This window comes from Stegostoma tigrinum, chromosome 28 (assembly GCF_030684315.1).
Source record: "Stegostoma tigrinum isolate sSteTig4 chromosome 28, sSteTig4.hap1, whole genome shotgun sequence".
NCBI lineage: Eukaryota > Metazoa > Chordata > Chondrichthyes > Orectolobiformes > Stegostomatidae > Stegostoma > Stegostoma tigrinum.
The window spans coordinates 21,969,110-21,987,324 of record NC_081381.1 but is presented as its reverse complement, the minus strand read 5'-3'; the positions used below and the strand labels follow the sequence as shown (position 1 = coordinate 21,987,324).

The following is an 18,215-nucleotide window of genomic DNA, read 5'->3' as shown; positions in this document are numbered from 1 at the left end:
TAGTGGTTTTCGTCCAGCATTTTAGACCAGGTAGGTCTTGTAGTCCAGTCAGCAAAAGAAGATGCTGTTGTGTTGGGCTCTAAAGAAACAACCACCAGTGTCTTGTGGTTTGCGGAGTTTGTGTCATCAATCTTTCCTTCCATTCTAAGTTTGTGGATCTGTCTTATTATCACTGGGAGAGGATAAACCACCAGGAAATTTTAATAAGAAGAGGAACTTGTTTGACATACAGATAATTATACCTATTGCTATCATGCAATAAATCATTAATACCAACTGGTTAGACATAATTGCAAGTATTAGGAGCGAGAAATGAAACACATGTCTCCATCAGTACCTCATGTTGACTGACTGATTCTTTATCCGAAGACTGACATCATCAGATCGATGGAGTGGATGCAACTTCAATGTAATGCTTACAGAATCACTTCCTGATACAACATCCTCCCAACGCTTCCCCATCCCTTCCCCAAATAGCTAAAAGGGTAGAAAATACTTTCACCAATGTCTGAACGTGCAAGGTACAAATTCACTTCATGAAAAGTTGAGCAAAAGTATTCATATTCTTAGAATGCCTGGATTAAACTAGTTCAGAGAAAGGGGATTTGAACATAAGAAATATAGTGTTTATACAAGAACATTACTGAGGGCAAACATTCCTCTTAACTTGTTAACATCAATTGATAGTCTCACGGCTGTTCCAGAAGAGATCATAGTAAATGTCCTGATGTTGTTTTTCCAGTGGAGAGACAATACAAAAGGAGCAGTGATGAGAGAGATTGTTCTGCTTTGGTTATGTTGATGCAACAACATCTGTATTTGGCCAGGTTTTTTAAAAATTGTGATTAATAATGTAAAAGTGACCAGATAAGTTTTGTTTTGGGATGATGATTGAGTGATAGATATTAAGCTTTAAGCCAGTGATAACTGCCAATTCTACTTCAATAGACTACCATAGAATCTTTTACATCCACCTATACAGTGTAACATCTTATTGGGGGAGGCAGTGGCCTGGTGGTATTATTGCTGTTAATCTAGAAACCCAGATAATGTTCTGTGATGTAGGATTTGAATCCCACCAGAGAAGATGGTGGAGTTGAATTCAATAAATATCTGGAATTAATGGTCTAATGATGACTGTGAATCCATTGTTGATTGTCAGGAAATATCCATCTGGTTTGCTAATGTCCTTTAGGGAAGGAAACTGCTATCTTTACCTGGTCTGGCCGACATGTGACTCCAGACCCACAGCAATATGGTTGACTCTTAACTGCCCTCTGGGCAATAAATGCTGCCTAGATAACAAAGTGTGGAGCTGGATGAACACAGCAGGCCAAGCAGCATGTCAGGAGCACAAAAGCTGACATTTCAGGCCTAGACCCTTCATCAGAGCCTAGACCCTCTCTGATGAAGGGTCTAGGCCCGAAACGTCAGCTTTTGTGCTCCTGAGATGCTGCTTGACCTGCTGTGTTCATCCAGCTCCACACTTTGTTATTTTGGGTTCTCCAGCATCTGCAGTTCCCATTATCACTAATAAATGTTGCCTGGCCAGTGATACAAAAAAAGAGCTGGCACCTCGGACAGTGCAGTGTTCTATCAGTACTCAACAGGAGTGTCAGGCTTAGTGTTTCTGCACTCTAGTCCTGGAGTAGTACTTAGACCTGGGGATTTTGTGGTTCAGAGACAGGAGTGTTAACATCTGAACCACACTTGACAGTCTGATCTGTGTTTGATTACAATGCGCACACACACATGCACACACACGCACACACGCGCGCACACTCACACACGCGCACGCGCACACACACAGAGCCGAGGATTGGTCTATTTACTGTATCATTTTTCTAAAGTTGCTGTGGTAGCGTACTGGCTAAATACACTGCCCAGCACCATGACAAAACCACAGACCCCAGGGAGGCTCTCAATATTTAATTTCTGTACCCCAGTGACAAACAGAAGAGGGGAAAAACTGAGAACAGATTTAAAAGAAAAATGATTCCCATCTGTCTTTATTCAACAGGGGACAGCTTTGTTTGTAACTGACATAGATTTCTGACACTAATGGCTGAGGCTTGGCCAAATCTGAAACTGATATTGTGAACCTCCAATCAAAGCTGCAACAGCTGTGTTGGTCAATAATTATTTAACGTGTTACAGTTTCTATCTTGAATCCCATCCATGGTTCAGGGATCTGCCTCCACTTTTCCCTATGTGACTCCACTGTGCTGGGATTGTAATGCTACTGAGTTACGGGAATTACTTGCAGTGAGAGTTCACAAAGGAAAATCCAAAACAGGGCTCATTGTACAGGACATAATGTTGACACCAGCCTTATAATGTCTTCATGTCCACCATGTGTTTGTTATAAGAGAGTGAACATTCTTGCCCCTTACCTATGGGACACCGTCATTTCTCTACATCCAAATGTCAAGTGAAAGATCCAGAGGCTTGTTCCACTGAGGCTCACTCCTTTGATTATGTCTCATGATTTCTGGGAGCATATATTGAGTTGAACCACCATGTGCAGTGCTCTATTATTATCTAGAAAGAAGAAAGAACCTAAATGTATGCGTCATCTTTTATAACTTTACAGCCAATCAAGTACTTTTGACATTGAGTTACTGCCATAATTTAGGAAATGCAGTGGCCATTCATTCCCAATATTGTCCCACAAAACAACAAATAAATAAATAATCGAGTCATCTGGTTTATTTTGGAGGTCCTAGTTAAGAGAGACGTTGCCCGAGACACCTGGGAGTATTTCCCTGGCTTTTCTTTCCAAAATAATTCAACGTCAAGGAAAATTTAGGTGTGGGGGAAATGTTTCTCACAGAGGGTGGTAGGTCCCTGGAATGCACTGTTAGTGGAGTGGTGGAAGCAGGCATGTTAGCAATATTTAAAGTATATCTTGATAGATACATGAATGGGAGACAAACAGAGGCATAGAAACTGCGCATGGGCAATAAGTAGCAAGTCTAAATGGGGATTAGGAATCTGTGCAGGCTTGGTGTGTCAAAGGGCCTGTTCCTGTGCTGTTTTGTATTGCATTATTTTGTGTGTGTCAGAGACGACAGGTGGGACCTCAAATGTCATTGGTTTAGACCAAACTTTAGTGCACAGTCTGTGTTGACACATCAGCACAATACAAAGCCAGCTGCAGTCTTTTAATTGAGCTATTAGACATTGAGCTAAAGCTTCTTCTGACTGTGGAGGTAGATGTAAGTTATGTGGCAACAGGGAGATCTCACTGGTGCCTGGTCAACCAATAGCAACAAAAATCTAGGAAGCTGCTGTGCAGAAAAGAATTGCTTTGTATAATATAATAAAATGGGTGTAAGACAATTGGCAGCCAGTTTAACTTCTCTCCTGATTTTTTTTTTGTCCCACTGGAGTTAGAAAAGAAGTAAATCAGGCTGTTGGTTGACTGTCATAGTTTCACACTGTGTATCCTATGGGCATACCAGCTCTTCTCCCAGAAGTTAGTGAATGTCTGGAATTCTCTAGCCGAGAGAGTTGTGGAGGCTAGATCACTGAAAGTACCTAGAGGTGGTAGATATAGAATTTTGAAATATCAAGGAAATGATGGTTATGCTGAGCTGAAACAAAAGAGGGGTTGAAGCCTGGGCCATGATTTGTTGATTGAGGCAAGCTTGAGGAGCCAAATGTTCTTCCATTCTTATGCTAACACCATATAAGCTGCTACCCATGATGAAGGTTGCTGTCAACGCACTTTTAAGTGCAGGAACCTGCAAGGCTTGCTCATTTAAATGTGGTGAAGGAAAACCACTTCCTTGCTCAATGGGAAGAGTTCTTTTTTTTCTGCTTGTTAGCAACTGAGGGCATAACAGCTTACGATCTTGAGAAAGTGAACCTCATATCTGGGCCATCTCACAGTCTTTCTAACAATGTCCACTATATTGATGTAACCTGTATCTAGATGCCAGGTCGAAAGAGAACATGTTCCAAGAAAATAGTGAAACCACCAAATGTCCTGAATTTGTGAAGTCAGTCTTGGGGAGGTGATGGGGTACTGGTAAATGTAACTATAGACACCCATATGTAATGTTAAACAGGAAAGAAAATGCTTGGGGAGATGATCTATATGGGTCTGAAAGACTCTGAAAGGGTTAATACTGAAGAGTCAGTGGAGGAGGGAGTGGGAGTGCTTAATGCTGGCAGTACAACTCTCACCTGAAACCTAAGTTAATCTTCCATCCTCAAACTGAAATTAACTATTTTTCCGTCATGTTGTGTGACACTATCACCATACTAGATTGGGCACAATGGCTCAATGGTTAGCATCGCTGCCTGAAAGCACCAGGATCCCAGGTTCAATTCCAGCTTCAGGTGACTGTCTGTGTGGGGTTTACACATTCTCCCCATGTCTGTGTGGGTTTTCTCTGGGTGCTCTGATTTCTTCCCACTGTCCAAAGGTGTGCAGGTTATGTGGATTGGCCATGGTAAATTGCTCATCATTCCAATGATGTGCAGGCTAGGTGGATTAGCCATGGAGAATGTAAGGTTACAGGCATAGCATAAGGTGTGGGATGCTCTTCCGAGGGTTGATGTATACTCATTGGGCTGAATGGCTTGCTTCCACGCTGCAAGGATGTTATGACTCTCAATGAGACAAATTCTAAGCAGATTTAGGGGTTCCAAACTGGACATCCACAATGTGCTGTATGTTCCAGCACAGCAGAATTGTATTCAACCAGATGCTTTCCAAAAGGAATGAAGAAATTAAAGACAGATGAATGGAGAAGGAAAAGAAGAACTAACTGGAAAGAAGGTGGAACAAGAAAGTAACAGATAAGAAGAGACAACACCATTTAGATAGCAAAGATGGGTAACTTGGGATCATATTCACAGATGTATCATTGTCAAGATTAACTTGATGTTCTGTGTCTACATGGACATATCTAATTGTACTTTTCATTTCCCAGGTGTCAGCTCGTGCTCCATAGGTAATGGAGGTTGTGAGCATGATTGTGTTCAACTGTCGGTAGCACACTATCAATGTAAGTGTCGGCACAACTATCAGCTAAAGGAGGATGGAAAGCACTGTGAACGTGAGTCCCAGAGTTATTGTTAGGGATGTTGTGGTGAGAGGGAGATGGCCATTTACTATATCTCCGTATACAATGACAGCACAACCACGTGTGTTGTGAGGAAATCTCATTAATATTGTTAACTGTTCCTCATCCAAGTGAACCGTACAGTTTGAGAGGCAATCCAGAATGCTGAATGGCTGATTTTGGCTTAATTGTTTCTATTCTGTGCTATGGATGGTATTAGTTATTAGTGAACTAACAGTATGTAATTACTCAGGTTTACAACATAAATTCAGACCTTGATCACATTCTGTCCCTGCTGACCTCTTGCCCCATCGTAGGTTATTCTTAGCCTTAATCTCCAAGAGAGGCAGGATAGTAAAAGGGCAAATTGATATCTTGTCTAAATCTAGCACTGGCATTAATCCATGTGAAACATAATTGAATTGTGGAATTGCCAATATGCCAATGGTAAATTTCTCTCATCTTGGGCAGAATCTTATCAGGGTCTGAATGGCATGGGCCATGATTCGAATTCTGGTAGAATTGTGCAAGAAGTCCAGTGAAGCCTTCACCTATCTTCTCCTCTATCCATTTTCTATCTGCCTCCCCCCTCTCCCTGTTTATTTCAGAACCTCCTTCCCCACCCCCATTTCTGATGAAGGGTCCAGGCCCGAAACGTCAGCTTTCCTGCTCCTCTGAAGCAGCTTGGCCTGCTATGTTCATCCAGCTCTACACCTTGTTATCTCGGATTCTCCAGCATCTGCAGTTCCTACTATCTCTGAAACAATTTTAACCCCACTGCAAAACCTCTTCTAAGGATGCCTACCCTGAAGAAGTTACCCTCCTCCCTCCGGACAAACCTCAGTGGATCTCTCTCCCACTGCAACTCTCTCGTAAACTCTTCAGCCTTGAAACTGCTTGACCACGTCCTGAAGCAAACCAGGTACTACAGCCACATCACCTTTCTTAGTACCTGCCTACAGAACCAGATCATCCCCAGTGGACTACAGTCCACATTCAGGCCTTCCCAATTTGGCCCCAACCGTGACAATGTCTACATTCAGAACATTGAGACCCTTCAGAAGCGTTTCTCCCTGCGACTCCTGAAACACACACTCATCAGCATCTCCTGGCACTACAATCAAGCCTACCCTAGCTCAGAGCCCCTCTCTTCCAGACCTGCAAAGGGCTTCTCCTGTTTTTTGTTCTATGTGGGATCCACAATCTGAGCTCACAATTCTACTCAGCGTTATTGGACACCAAAAACCGTAAGTACAGTAAACTTACTGGTGCCTACCACCCAAAACGGGCTGCCTCCACCCCACAAACTCGTCCCTCACACCCCGTCCCCACAATAACAACCAAAACAGAATCCCCCTCGTCCTCATGTACCACCCCACCAACCTCCGGATCCAACGCATCATCCTCCGACACTTCCGCCATCTGCAATCCGACTCCACTACCAAAGACATTTTTCCCTCTCCACCCTTATCTGCTTTCCAGAGGGTCCACTCTCTCCAAGACTCCCTTGTCCACTCCACACTCCCCTCCAGCACCACCCTGGCACTTTTTCCTGCAACCGCAGGAAGTGCTACACCTGTCCCTACACCTCCTCCCTCACCCCATCCCAGGCCCCAAGAAGACTTTCCGCATCAAACAGATGTTCACCTGCACATCTGCCAATGTGGTATACTGTATCCACTGTACCTGTCGGGGAAACCAAGTGGAGGCTTGGGGGGCTGCATTGCAGAACACCTACACTCGGTTTGCACAAAACAATGGCACCTCCCAGTCACAAACCGTTTCAACTCCCCTTCCGATTCCTCAGATGACATGTCCATCCTGGGCCTCCTGCAGTGCCACAATGATGCCACCCGAAGGTTGCAGGAACAGCACCTCATATTCTGCTTGGGAACCCTGCAGCCCAATGGTATCAAAGTGGACTTCACCAGCTTCAAAATCTCCCCTTCCCCTACCGCATCCCAAAACCAGCCCAGCTTGTCCCCTCCTCCCTAACCTGTCCTTCCTCCCACCTATCCTCTCCTCCCACCTCAAGCCCCACCCCCATCTCCTACCTACTAACCTCATCCTGCCCCCGTGACCTGTCTGTCCTCCCTGGACTGACCTATCTCCTCCCTACCTTCCCACCTACACTCACCTTTACTGGCTCCATCCCTGCCTCTTTGACCTGTCTGCCTCCTCTCCACCTATCTTCTCCTTTATCCATCTTCTATCTGCCTCCCCCTCTCTCCCTATTTATTTCAGAATCCCTTTCCCCTCCCCCATTTCTGAAGAAGGGCTTAGGCCCGAAACGTCAGCTTTCCTGCTCCTCTGATGCTGCCTGGCCTGCTGTGTTCATCCAGCTCTACACCTTGTTATCCAAGACTTTCTTGATAATAGGATCAAATTTTTCAACTGATTTTTGGAAGTTAAGACAAGATTCTCACTGGGCAGCAGTGAGTTGCCGAGTTTGGAAGACTGTTTCTTGTTAACAACCTTATTAATTGCAAATCTCGTCTGATTAATAAGCAGCTCCCAATCCTACCATCAGTTGCAGGTAAAATAGACACTAACAATTCTTGACACGGAAGTCAGAGAGGGTACCTGGTGAATCTAGCCTATCCTTCTTCTGTAAGATCTCCATGTTGGACACCAGGCACCAACATGACAGGCACACTCCATGGCTACTGTCAATACACACCCATGTCCCAGGACATTGACATTCAACATGTACTAGTTCTCTAAAAGCCCTCATGACACATATACTACCCACTTACAAGACATTTCTGTCCTTCAGTTTTGCATCTCAGGGAACAATGGCTCATTAAATCCTGCTGCAAGGACACTATGTTCAGGGTCACACGCCCAGCTCTTAGATTGGATCAGGCTGTATCCCTGTGCTCTTTCTCGTAGCACTCGGTCCGTTTGAGCATTGATGCTCACTGCATCCCTTCATTGCTTTGCTTTGCCTTGTCGTTGTGCACCTTTGTTGTCAGCCAGAGTTACCAGGCTCACAGCACTGCCTTGTCATTTACAACAGCCACAAAGCCAGGGAGCTTATCCTGCTTGTCAGCCGACCTCAATCATGTTAAGGGAAATAGCTTTGGTCAGGAGATCCTGACACAGTAGTTCAAGGACAGGATCCAATACCAGTCCAGGGGCTTAGACACAAGCCATTAAACTGCTCAGGGCAGTTAGAGTCAGGATGCTGTCCTCGTAAGGGGTTAGAACCTCTATCATATCCACACGACTCTTCCCGCCCTACTGTGGGATGTTTTCCTCCAGGAATGAGAGCACGGTGGGTGTTAAGGGAGATGTATGTAGATAGCACAACTGTTACTGTTGGGGCAGGTGGGAAGGAGCCCTGAGTGAATAGATAGGCAGCGCAGAGGGCATGCAGGGGTAGCAATGTCAGGGATTGGGTGGGTAAGAGTCAGTGAGGGGAAAAGGTCATAGGCAACAGTGAGAGTGGTAGACCATGAGTCTTGGTGTTTGGTGGGTACAGTAGCAAAGATTGAGTGATTTCAAAGTGCCAGAGGGACGTTAGTGCTACTAATACACCACAGTAGGGAATCATTGACTTCCTTCCTATAGTGCTGCATATTCTACCGTATAGCTGAGACCCAGGTTGTAATCTTGGATCAGCCTGACATGGTGTAGTGTCGGGGTCACCACTGCTGGTTCTGGGGGGAGAGGAGAATTCTTTTCTGTGCCATCCTATCCACCAGGGCCCTGCCCTCAAAGAGGCATGCCAATTTTCCCTTCACTGTCAAATCTTAGGCATGGTATAGATCAGCTTTGGTTTGACAAAGCCTATCCATGTCCATAACACCTTTTAAAGATGGCAGCTGTGGCAGGGATGTCAGTCCATTCTGGAATATCCCATAATGATGAGTTGTCTAGAAATGTTGAGTGATAGCACCAGGCTAGAATTGGATGAGAGGATTACCATAGGGACAGGATAGTTAGTTAATACAGCGAGTTTGGTTATGTGAGTTGAGAACTCACTAGGCATCACGGACAGAAACCGTCCAATCATGAAAATTGACACAGCCAAAAAAAAATGCATGATTCATGCCACCAACGTTTTGTTGTGATCTGGTTGGGGATTGAAACTTACTTTACAAGTAGACAAAAGATGCATAGAACTATTAATGGTTGCAGGCTCCTTTCAAGCACCTCATAGCTTTCCCCAACAGTAATCCTAGGCAGTTGCAAAAGTGGGCCAATCACTAAGTCCTAGTTGCTTACTAATTCCTTGAATTTATTCCAAAGATTGTTGTAACAGAACAGAGCCATTCAACTGTTACAGCCATAAAAAAAGGGGCAGGAATAGGCTGCTACACCATTTTGTTGGATCATGGCTGATCTGTCAATACCTCATGTACACTTTCCTGCCCTTTCTCCGTAATTCTAGATTCCTTCACTGACCACAAGTCAATCTATCTCAGCATTAAGCACACGTAAGGACTCTATCCCGACAGCTGTCTGAGACACGGAATTCCAAAGACAGTCAGACCTCGGAGAGAAGAAATTCCTCCTGGAGCCCTTTTTTTCTGAGACTATGTCCTCTGGAGTCAGAAAAATGTGGGGTTGGAGGAACACAGCAGGCCAGGCAGCATAAGAGAAGCAGGAAAGGACCCTTCCAGACCTGAAATATCAACTTTCCTGTTTCTCTCACGCTGCCCAGCCTGCTGTGCTCCTCCAGCTTCAAACTGTTATATCTTGTACAGTTGCAGTTAGACTTCCTGGAGACCAGTTACTAGTGGTGTACCGCAAGGGTCGGTGTTGGATCCACTGCTGTTTGTCATTTTTATAAATGACCTGGATGAGGGCGTAGAAGGATGGGTTAGTAAATTTGTGGATGACACTAAGGTCGGTGGAGTTGTGGATAGTGACAAAGGATGCTGTAGGTTGCAGAGAGACATAGATAAGCTGCAGAGCTGGGCTGAGAGGTGGCAAATGGAGTTTAGTGCAGACAAGTGTGAGGTGATGCACTTTGGTAGGAATAACCAGAAGGCAAAGTACAGGGCTAATGGTAAGATTCTTAGCAGTGTAGATGAGCAGAGCGATCTCGGTGTCCATGTACACAGATCCTTGAAAGTTGCCACCCAGGTTGACAGGGCTGTTAAGAAGGCATACACTGTTTTAGCTTTTATTAATAGAGGGATCGAGTTCCGGAACCAAGAGGTTATGCTGCAGCTGTACAAAACTCTGGTGCGGCCGCACTTGGAGTATTGTGTACAGTTCTGGTCACCGCATTATAAGAAGGATGTGGAAGCTTTGGAAAGGGTGCAGAGGAGATTTATGAGGATGTTGCCTGGTATGGAGGGAAGGTCTTATGAGGAAAGGCTGAGGGACTTGAGGCTGTTTTCACTAGAGAGAAGAAGGTTGAGAGGTGACTTAATTGAAACATATAAAATAATGAGAGGGTTAGATAGGGTGGATAGGGAGAGCCTTTTTCCTAGGATGGTGACAGCGAGCATGAGGGGGCATAGCTTTAAATTGAGGGGTGAAAGATATAGGACAGATGTCAGAGGTAGTTACTTTACTTAGAGAGTAGTAAGGGAATGGAACGCTTTACCTGCAACGGTAGTAGATTTGCCAACTTAAGGTACATTTAAGTCGTCATTGGATAAGCATATGGACGTACATGGAATAGTGTAAGTTAGATGGGCTTGAGATCGGTATGACAGGTTGGCACAACATCGAGGGCCGAAGGGCCTGTACTGTGCTGTAATGTTCTATGTTCCGTGATCTTAACACATTCCCAATAGGATAACTCAAAGTTAGCTTTCCTAACATGAACTCTGCTCCTGTTTCTAACTGTGTCTGACCCTGGAATTGCTTTTCACTGACCATTTTAAGCTATCTTGAGTCACCTATCGAATTAAATAGGTTAGTTAGAGGTCTACTGGGTCTGATTAGAGTTAGATCCAGTTCTTGGGGCTTAAATGTATGGGAGAAAATAGGAACAGGGTGCTGAGTTGGATGATCAGCCGTTGCCATATTGAATGGCAGTGAAGGTTTGAAGGGTCGAATGGCCTACTCCTCTCCAATTTTCAATGGTTCGATCAAAAACTTTGCAATAATCCCTTTCTCCAGAAATGTCTGTTCTTTGGACTTGGGAGACTGTTTGATTGTTTTCCTGATGATGTAAGGAACGAACAGACACCAGACTATCAATTCTCTGCTGCATTCCTGTCGTTCCCTTAAACGATCAATGACGTACAATCCCTGCTGGTTTGTAGCCACTTTTGTGCCTTTACTGTTACACATCTGTTGCCCCTGTCTTAGGGTGGCACCTACTCTCGTCTGTGGCTTGTTGCACCCAATAACACTGTTCCTTATATACACGCCTTAATAGTCCTGGAGGCATAAACGTGGAGTCAACTTCTTTTTAGGATTAGGAGCTGTGTCCTTCAGCTTCCTTCCCATCAGCAACTTTGATTTTACGAGACCATTTTGTAGTGGGATTGCTCTATGTTTTCATAATGCCAGAGGGAAATTGCTATTCTTCTTCAATCATGACTTAACTGGCCTGACCACTGTGCTCGCCTTTTCTGTTCACTTGTAGGCATCTCAATGAGCTAGTGACATGTTCATAAAGCCAAAACTGGCTGCATATTGACTGTAGCACTTGTAAGCAAACTGTGTGCCTTAGTCTGAAACAACCATATCAGGGATACCATGCACTGCAAAGACCTCATGAAGCTTGGAAAACTGCATCTGTAGTCATGGCATATAACTTCTTCTCCTCTATTCATCAGGAGAAATAATTGATAATCAGTGTCATCAAGAACTGATAGATTAGTGCATACATGTACCATCAAGCTGGCAGGGAATGTGAGGATTAATGGTCTTTGTTGCTCCGATCTGTGGATGGCACAGAGTTCGCAATCTACAATGTGATCCTCAATATCCCGGCCACTACCTCGCGGATCAGGCTGTGTCTCTGTACTTGATGAATGCCAAGTATCTCTGGGAACAGCTTCTCTTAGATATCTTCTTGATTCCTGGCTTTTTCACAGTTTCACTGTATGAATCCTGCTGTTTGTGGCTTTAATAAACAATTCCCATTTTAATCACCATTTACTGAATGATTTCCATTCTTTCTGGTTTAAATAAATGATTCCAGAAATTATCACAACACCATATAAATGATCTCCTGTCTTTGTGGTAAAACTTTATGAATTTTTATTCCAAACATTCTGTCCCTATTAGATCAGATTTGTTTTAAACTTTTAATCTGCCCAACATTATCACTTTCATTAGTGGCTTTGTGATGTCCCTAGCTCTTCAATCTTGGATTATGTCTCTTTGTTGCCCTTTGCTTCTGTTCCTGTAGTCATTCCTCATTGTGCCTGCTGCTCTGGTGTTGAGGCTTGATCTGACAAGTAAGTAATTTTTTAACTCCAAGGTTACTGCTTTGTGGTATAATTTCACCTGGTTCACCAGGCTTTTCAGTCAAGTCTTCAATGGGCTGTTCACTCAACGTTTGAACAGCAACTTAGGACTGCTCCCATGGACCACTCCCTTGGAATGCAGTCTGTATTTGGTTTGGAGCTAGTATTCTTTTTCAGTTAACTCTCATGTTGAAGAACTTCCCTTATTGGGTCTGAAATGTTTTTACCATCACTGGAGTATTCTTCCTTGTTGAGAATTACCAAGAGAGTTTCTCTTCTTAAGATAACAAAGTGTGGGGCTGGATGAACACAGCAGGCCAAGCAACAAGGAGCTGCTTGGCCTGCTGTGTTCATCCAGCCCCACACTTTGTTATCTTGGATTCTCCAGCATCTGCAGTTCCCATTATCACTGTTCTCATCTCAAGAGTTCTGGTTGTGTTGTATCAGTGGGTGACTTCAAGCTGAGTCTGAAGATTTCACACCATCGCTCACCAGTTTATGTGGACAAGCCAGATCAGTAAGAGCTACTGCTCATGGCAAAGGTCGCTGCTACGATTCTCTCTTAGTCAAGAAAACTGTGGAGTCTGCTTGATCTCTTCTGGAAATCTAACTGGAAAAATATCTCATAATTAATAAACTATAATTAGCAACTGGTACAGGTTATATTGTGACAATAGGATTTGTTAGAAAACATTGAGGAGGACCTGGTATCAAACTTCACTTCTTTTGAGTTGCTAAGCTGTTCTATCCAAGTATCATCAGAATTGTGGGTGCTGCTTCTGGGACTCCTCAGGATTAACCCTTTGAGACCCTTTCAAACCTGTTTGCAACAATATTTTTCACAGAGGATCTTCAAAGACTTGTCCAGTGGCACCATAATTTAAAAAAGAAGTGAAGCAATATTTACATACTTAAAAAATTGTGAAAAAATCAAGGGAGTGAGACCACGTGAGAAGCTGAAAGGGGAAATCAGATGAATGGCCTCCTTCTAGGCAGTAAATGCCTATTGGTTAGAGCTTGAAATGGGGTAATGCACATTGTCTGCACAGACATTTCACTGATATACTCACAGGATCTTTTTTAGGCAGCCTGTGCTTGTCACTCAGAATATTTCAGCTGTCCTGCATCTGCCAACAAAAATTACAAATAGTTAATTGTCTTTTTTTTAAAAGAGATGTCCCAGTGGATCCAGGCAGGTCGCTTAGACTGCAGTATCCTCCTGTGATTTATCGGTGAATCGGACAGTCAATATTGATCGTGGTGCTAATGAAGCCTGTGGCCTAACTTGCATTGATTCATTCTCCGTTCAAACACCGATCAGGCAGACAAGACTGAGCCCCAGTACAAGCCCAGTTTAAAATCTACCCCTTTTAAGTGTATGAATTATTACCACAAAGGGAATAATATGTTAACAAGAAGTCTGGCAGTTCAAACTTGCTATCACTTGTCAAACTTTGCACCAGCACAGTGACAGGGCTCCACAGTAGTCTGCTCCTCTTCTGGAGAAGGAGGAGGAGGAGAAATATCAACTGTCCCCAGTTCTGACAGCTCTCCAGGGCCACCTGCTGGAAGTGTTTGTGTGTGGCTGGCTGGCGGGAGACAACAGGTTCAGCTTTGGCCTACAAATAATCCCAGTGCAGGGTCACACACAGAGAATAGCCTCTGGGCTCAGGTTACTATAATGGCAAGAAAATTACAACTGAAGGAGAAGCCTGAAGGTGCAAAAGGAGCACCAGTAGGTAATATCAAACTTTGGCCCTACTTTATGTACTCTTTTGTCTCTACAGTGAAGAATCCATGTGCAGATAAGAATGGTGGCTGTATGCAGAAATGCCGTAACCACCATGGCATTGTCAAGTGTGAGTGTCACCCAGGATACAGATTGGCTAATGATGCCAAAGGATGTGAAGGTAAATGTGTTATCTCTCGTGTGTCTAGCATGATTGTCAGGATTGCTCTGTAACCCATGCTACAGACAGACATCAACTTCACAGCACAGCCAGAGAGGGAGGTAACAGTCTGTACTAGACCCCTCATTGAGAGTCCAATCTTTATTTACCATGTCCCAGAAAACTCAGTTGGAAATAATGGAACTTGCCAACTGGTGTTGAGTGCCATGAATCCCGGGAATTTTGTACTTTCGACACCATAGTATCCCATGTTCTATATCTTTCCACAGGAGGTCATGCTGTGAGATAAAGTTCTGGGTGAAAGTGAATCACCTTCCCAATGAGTGACACAGTGTTCCTTCCTGCAAGCTCCACCCAGCCAGGACAAGGGCAAAAGCTGTCCCACCACATTCCAGTCTGCCTCTAGCCCATACCAACCTGTTGAACATGTATCGTCATGATTTCATTATGACTGGATCAAATCCTGGAGCTCCTAATCAACCACAACAATGTGACTGTACGCTCACCACACAGTTGGAAACACTTCAAGAAGATGGTTCACTGACATTCTCAAGGACAAATAGAGCTGGGCAACAGTTACTGGCCTTAGGAACAACATTGGGGGAATTCACAAGATTTTAAAGAATGCAGAGATAACACAGTGTGGGGCTGGAGGAACACAGCAGTCCAGGCAGCATCAAAGGAGCAGGAAAGCTGATGTTTTGGATTGGGACCCTTTCTCAGAAATGGGGAGGGGAGCTCAGAAATAAATAAAGGAAGTGTGGGGCTGGGGAAGGTAGGTGAGATGGTGATAGGCGAGTGCAGGTAGGGAGTGGTGGGGATTGGTTAGTGAGGTGGGAGGAGCGATAGCTGGGAGAGAAGATGGACAGACTGTGTCAGGTCAAGAAGGCGGAGATGAGAGTGAGGGTTGGTCATGGGATGAGGCCGGGTGTGGGCAGATTTTGAAACTGGTAAAATCCACATTTAGGCCATCGGGCTGTAGGCTCCCAAAGCGGAATATGAGGTGCTGCTCCTCCAGTTTGTGGGTGGTGTCATTGTGACACTGGAGGAGGCCCAGAATGGACATGTCACCCAGGGAGTGGGAGGCAGAGTTGAAGTGGTTCACGACGGGATGGTGTTGTTGTTTGTCGCGAACAGAACACAGATGCTGTACAAAACGGTGTCCAAGCCTCTGCTTGGTCTCACTGATGTAGAGGAGACCGCATTGGGTGCAGCAGATGCACTAGACCAAGTTGATGGATGTGCAGGTGAACCTATGTCTGATGTCGAAGATTTGTTTTTTGCCTTGAATATAGGTGAGGGGGACATATAGGGGCAGGTGTAGCACTTCCTGTGGTTGCAGGGAAAGGTGCTGGGAGAGTTGGGAGACAGGGGGAGTGTGGAGCAGATGAGGGCTTCATGGAGAGAGTGGCCCGTATGAAAGGCAGATGGGGTGGGGAAGGAAATATCTCTTAGGTTGTAGGATTGGATATAGGTAGTGGAAGTGGCAGAGAATGATACGTTGGATGCGGAGGTTGGTGGTGATATGTGAGGACAAGAGAGATTCAGTATTTGCTTTTGTTTTTGTTGGGGGTAGAGGATGTGAGGGCAGAGGTGTGGGAGGCACGCGATGTGCTTGAGAACATTTTCGATTATTGAAAGGGGGATGTTGCGGTCCTTGAAATAAGAGGACATACGAGATGTTAGGCAGTGGAACACCCCGTCTTGGGACCAGAAGCGGCACACGCAGAGGAATTGGGAGTAAGGGGTCACATTTTTTGCAGGAAGGTGGGTGAGAGGAGGTGTAGTTCTTGTAGCTGTGGGAGTCAGTGGGCTTGAAATAGATGTTGGTGGAGGTGACCATCAGAGATTGAAACGGAGAGGTCCAGGAAGGAGAGCGAATATTTGGAGATGACCCAGCTGAATATGAGGTTGGGATGAAAGGTATTAGTAGAGTTGATAACCTGTTCCAGCTCCTCGTAGGAGCATGAGGCAGTGCTGATACTCTCATCGAAGTAGTGGATGCAGTTGCTTGGACCACAGAATCAGTGGTGAACCCAAATATTTTTGATCCTGCTCATTCTGAACAATTAACCTGGATAAATCGCCTTGAAAATGTTCAGTTGATTGCTTGTATTGGGGATCTGCAGAACCTGAGGACACTTTACCAACTGGGAAAATTCATGGACATATAAAGCAGCACATTTTACATATTCACATCATGATCCCTTTCAGCTGGCTGACACTTCACTCAGCGGCTGACATAAATCCTTCCAATGGTGATCATTACTACACCTACCTACATTTGTTTCAAGCTTCTAACATCATAAAAGATCCCACAGCAGCTCACAGGAGTTCTAGCAAAGAAAAATTGGCGATATTGCAGATTAAGATACATTAAAACAAGTGGCCAAATGCTTAATTAACAAGACAAGTTTAAAGAAGTGTCTAAAATGAGAATAGTGTGGTCAAGAATTGGAGAACTTTCAGTAAATAATTCCATAGTTTTGGGTGCAGATATTTGAAGGCAAAGCAGCCAATAGTAGAGAGAAAGAAACAGGAGATATGCTAGAGGCCAGAAGTGAAGGAGCACTGAGAACTCAAAAGAATTATATGTCTAGGTGAGGTTTCATAAATAGGGAGGGATGAGACCGCACTGTACGAACACCAGGATTAGAATTTTAAAGTCAGACAACTCCTTGATAAATGAACTTTATTGCTGTTATTATACACTAGCTTGTTGATTAATGTCTTTCTGTCTCCCTAGATATTAATGAATGCATGAATGGATCAGCTGATTGTTCCCATGGATGTCTGAACATGCGTGGAACATTTTCCTGTGTCTGTAATGCAGGCTATGAGCTAGGTGCTGATGGGAAGCAATGCTACCGTAAGTTAACCTGTTGAATCCTTCATATTACTGCAGGGCAGACAGCCATAAGGGAAATATCAGGATAAAGTTCATCATACAGAGCCAACTAACAGGCTCTTAATACTCATTTTGGGCTCCTGACTAGAATTCGCTCGAAGGCAATAAATAGCATCATGCAAAACTCCTGTTATATCTCACAGAAGAACAATTTGTACAGAAAGATAGAAATTAAAGTAATAAGTTCCCTGTATACACAAGGATTCATTGTAAGTTGGTATTTTATATAAAGAGGGCAGAGCGCCAGTTCTGTATTTAGGAGTCATGAAGGAATGATGCAGTGTGCAATAAAAGCAGCTGTGAGAACTTCTAAAGGCACAATGAATATATTTTATTGAGAGCTGGGCAGTCTTGCCTGTGCCATTTTATCTGGAGAGGGTGGAATTGAAATCCGAAACAGGCCAAAGAGCTGAATGTCTACATTATTTTTTGGCAGCAATGGGCTTGTGTAAAATAAAGCTGAGACAACACAGAGGAGACTACACAGAACCTAACCCTTACTGTGCCTGACCAGGGAATCTATTGTTTGGCAGAGTAAGGGAAATTTACCCGATATCTACTCCCTGCTGCATCTGCTGCGTGAGTAATTGATGAGGTAGTACAGGGGAAGCTTTATTCCATATCAAAGATATTTCCAGAGAATGTTTGATTGGACAGTGCATTGGGAGTGTTTACGAGGCAAAATACCCCACCATCTTGAAGTGCTCTTTCCCTCACCTACCTTGGCCTTCCAGCTTTAAAGGCGACATGGCTGCTCCAGGCTACTTTTAGGGGATACCCCCTGTGAAAAATCAAATTGAAAGATTTTAGATTTAGAACCTGGAAATGGTCATAACCTTTGTTTCTTGCTCCCTGAGTGTAAATCTTGCCTCACTACTGTTGTAAGTAAACAGGACAACTAAATCTTGCACAACAACGCCAGGACTTAATGACTGCA

At 44.2% G+C, this 18,215-nt stretch overlaps 1 protein-coding gene across 4 annotated transcripts in view; it reads left to right on the top strand.

The window, feature by feature from the left end:
- Positions 1 to 18,215, top strand: part of LOC125466575 (multiple epidermal growth factor-like domains protein 6) — a 433,777-nt gene that overhangs the window by 320,955 nt on the left and 94,607 nt on the right. For all 4 annotated transcript variants that reach the window (XM_048561224.2, XM_059638102.1, XM_048561225.2 and 1 more), the window contains 3 exons: positions 4,944 to 5,069; positions 14,248 to 14,370; positions 17,117 to 17,239. In XM_048561224.2, coding sequence (XP_048417181.1) covers positions 4,944 to 5,069; positions 14,248 to 14,370; positions 17,117 to 17,239 — 372 coding nt within the window. The remainder of the gene's footprint in view (positions 1 to 4,943; positions 5,070 to 14,247; positions 14,371 to 17,116; positions 17,240 to 18,215) is intronic.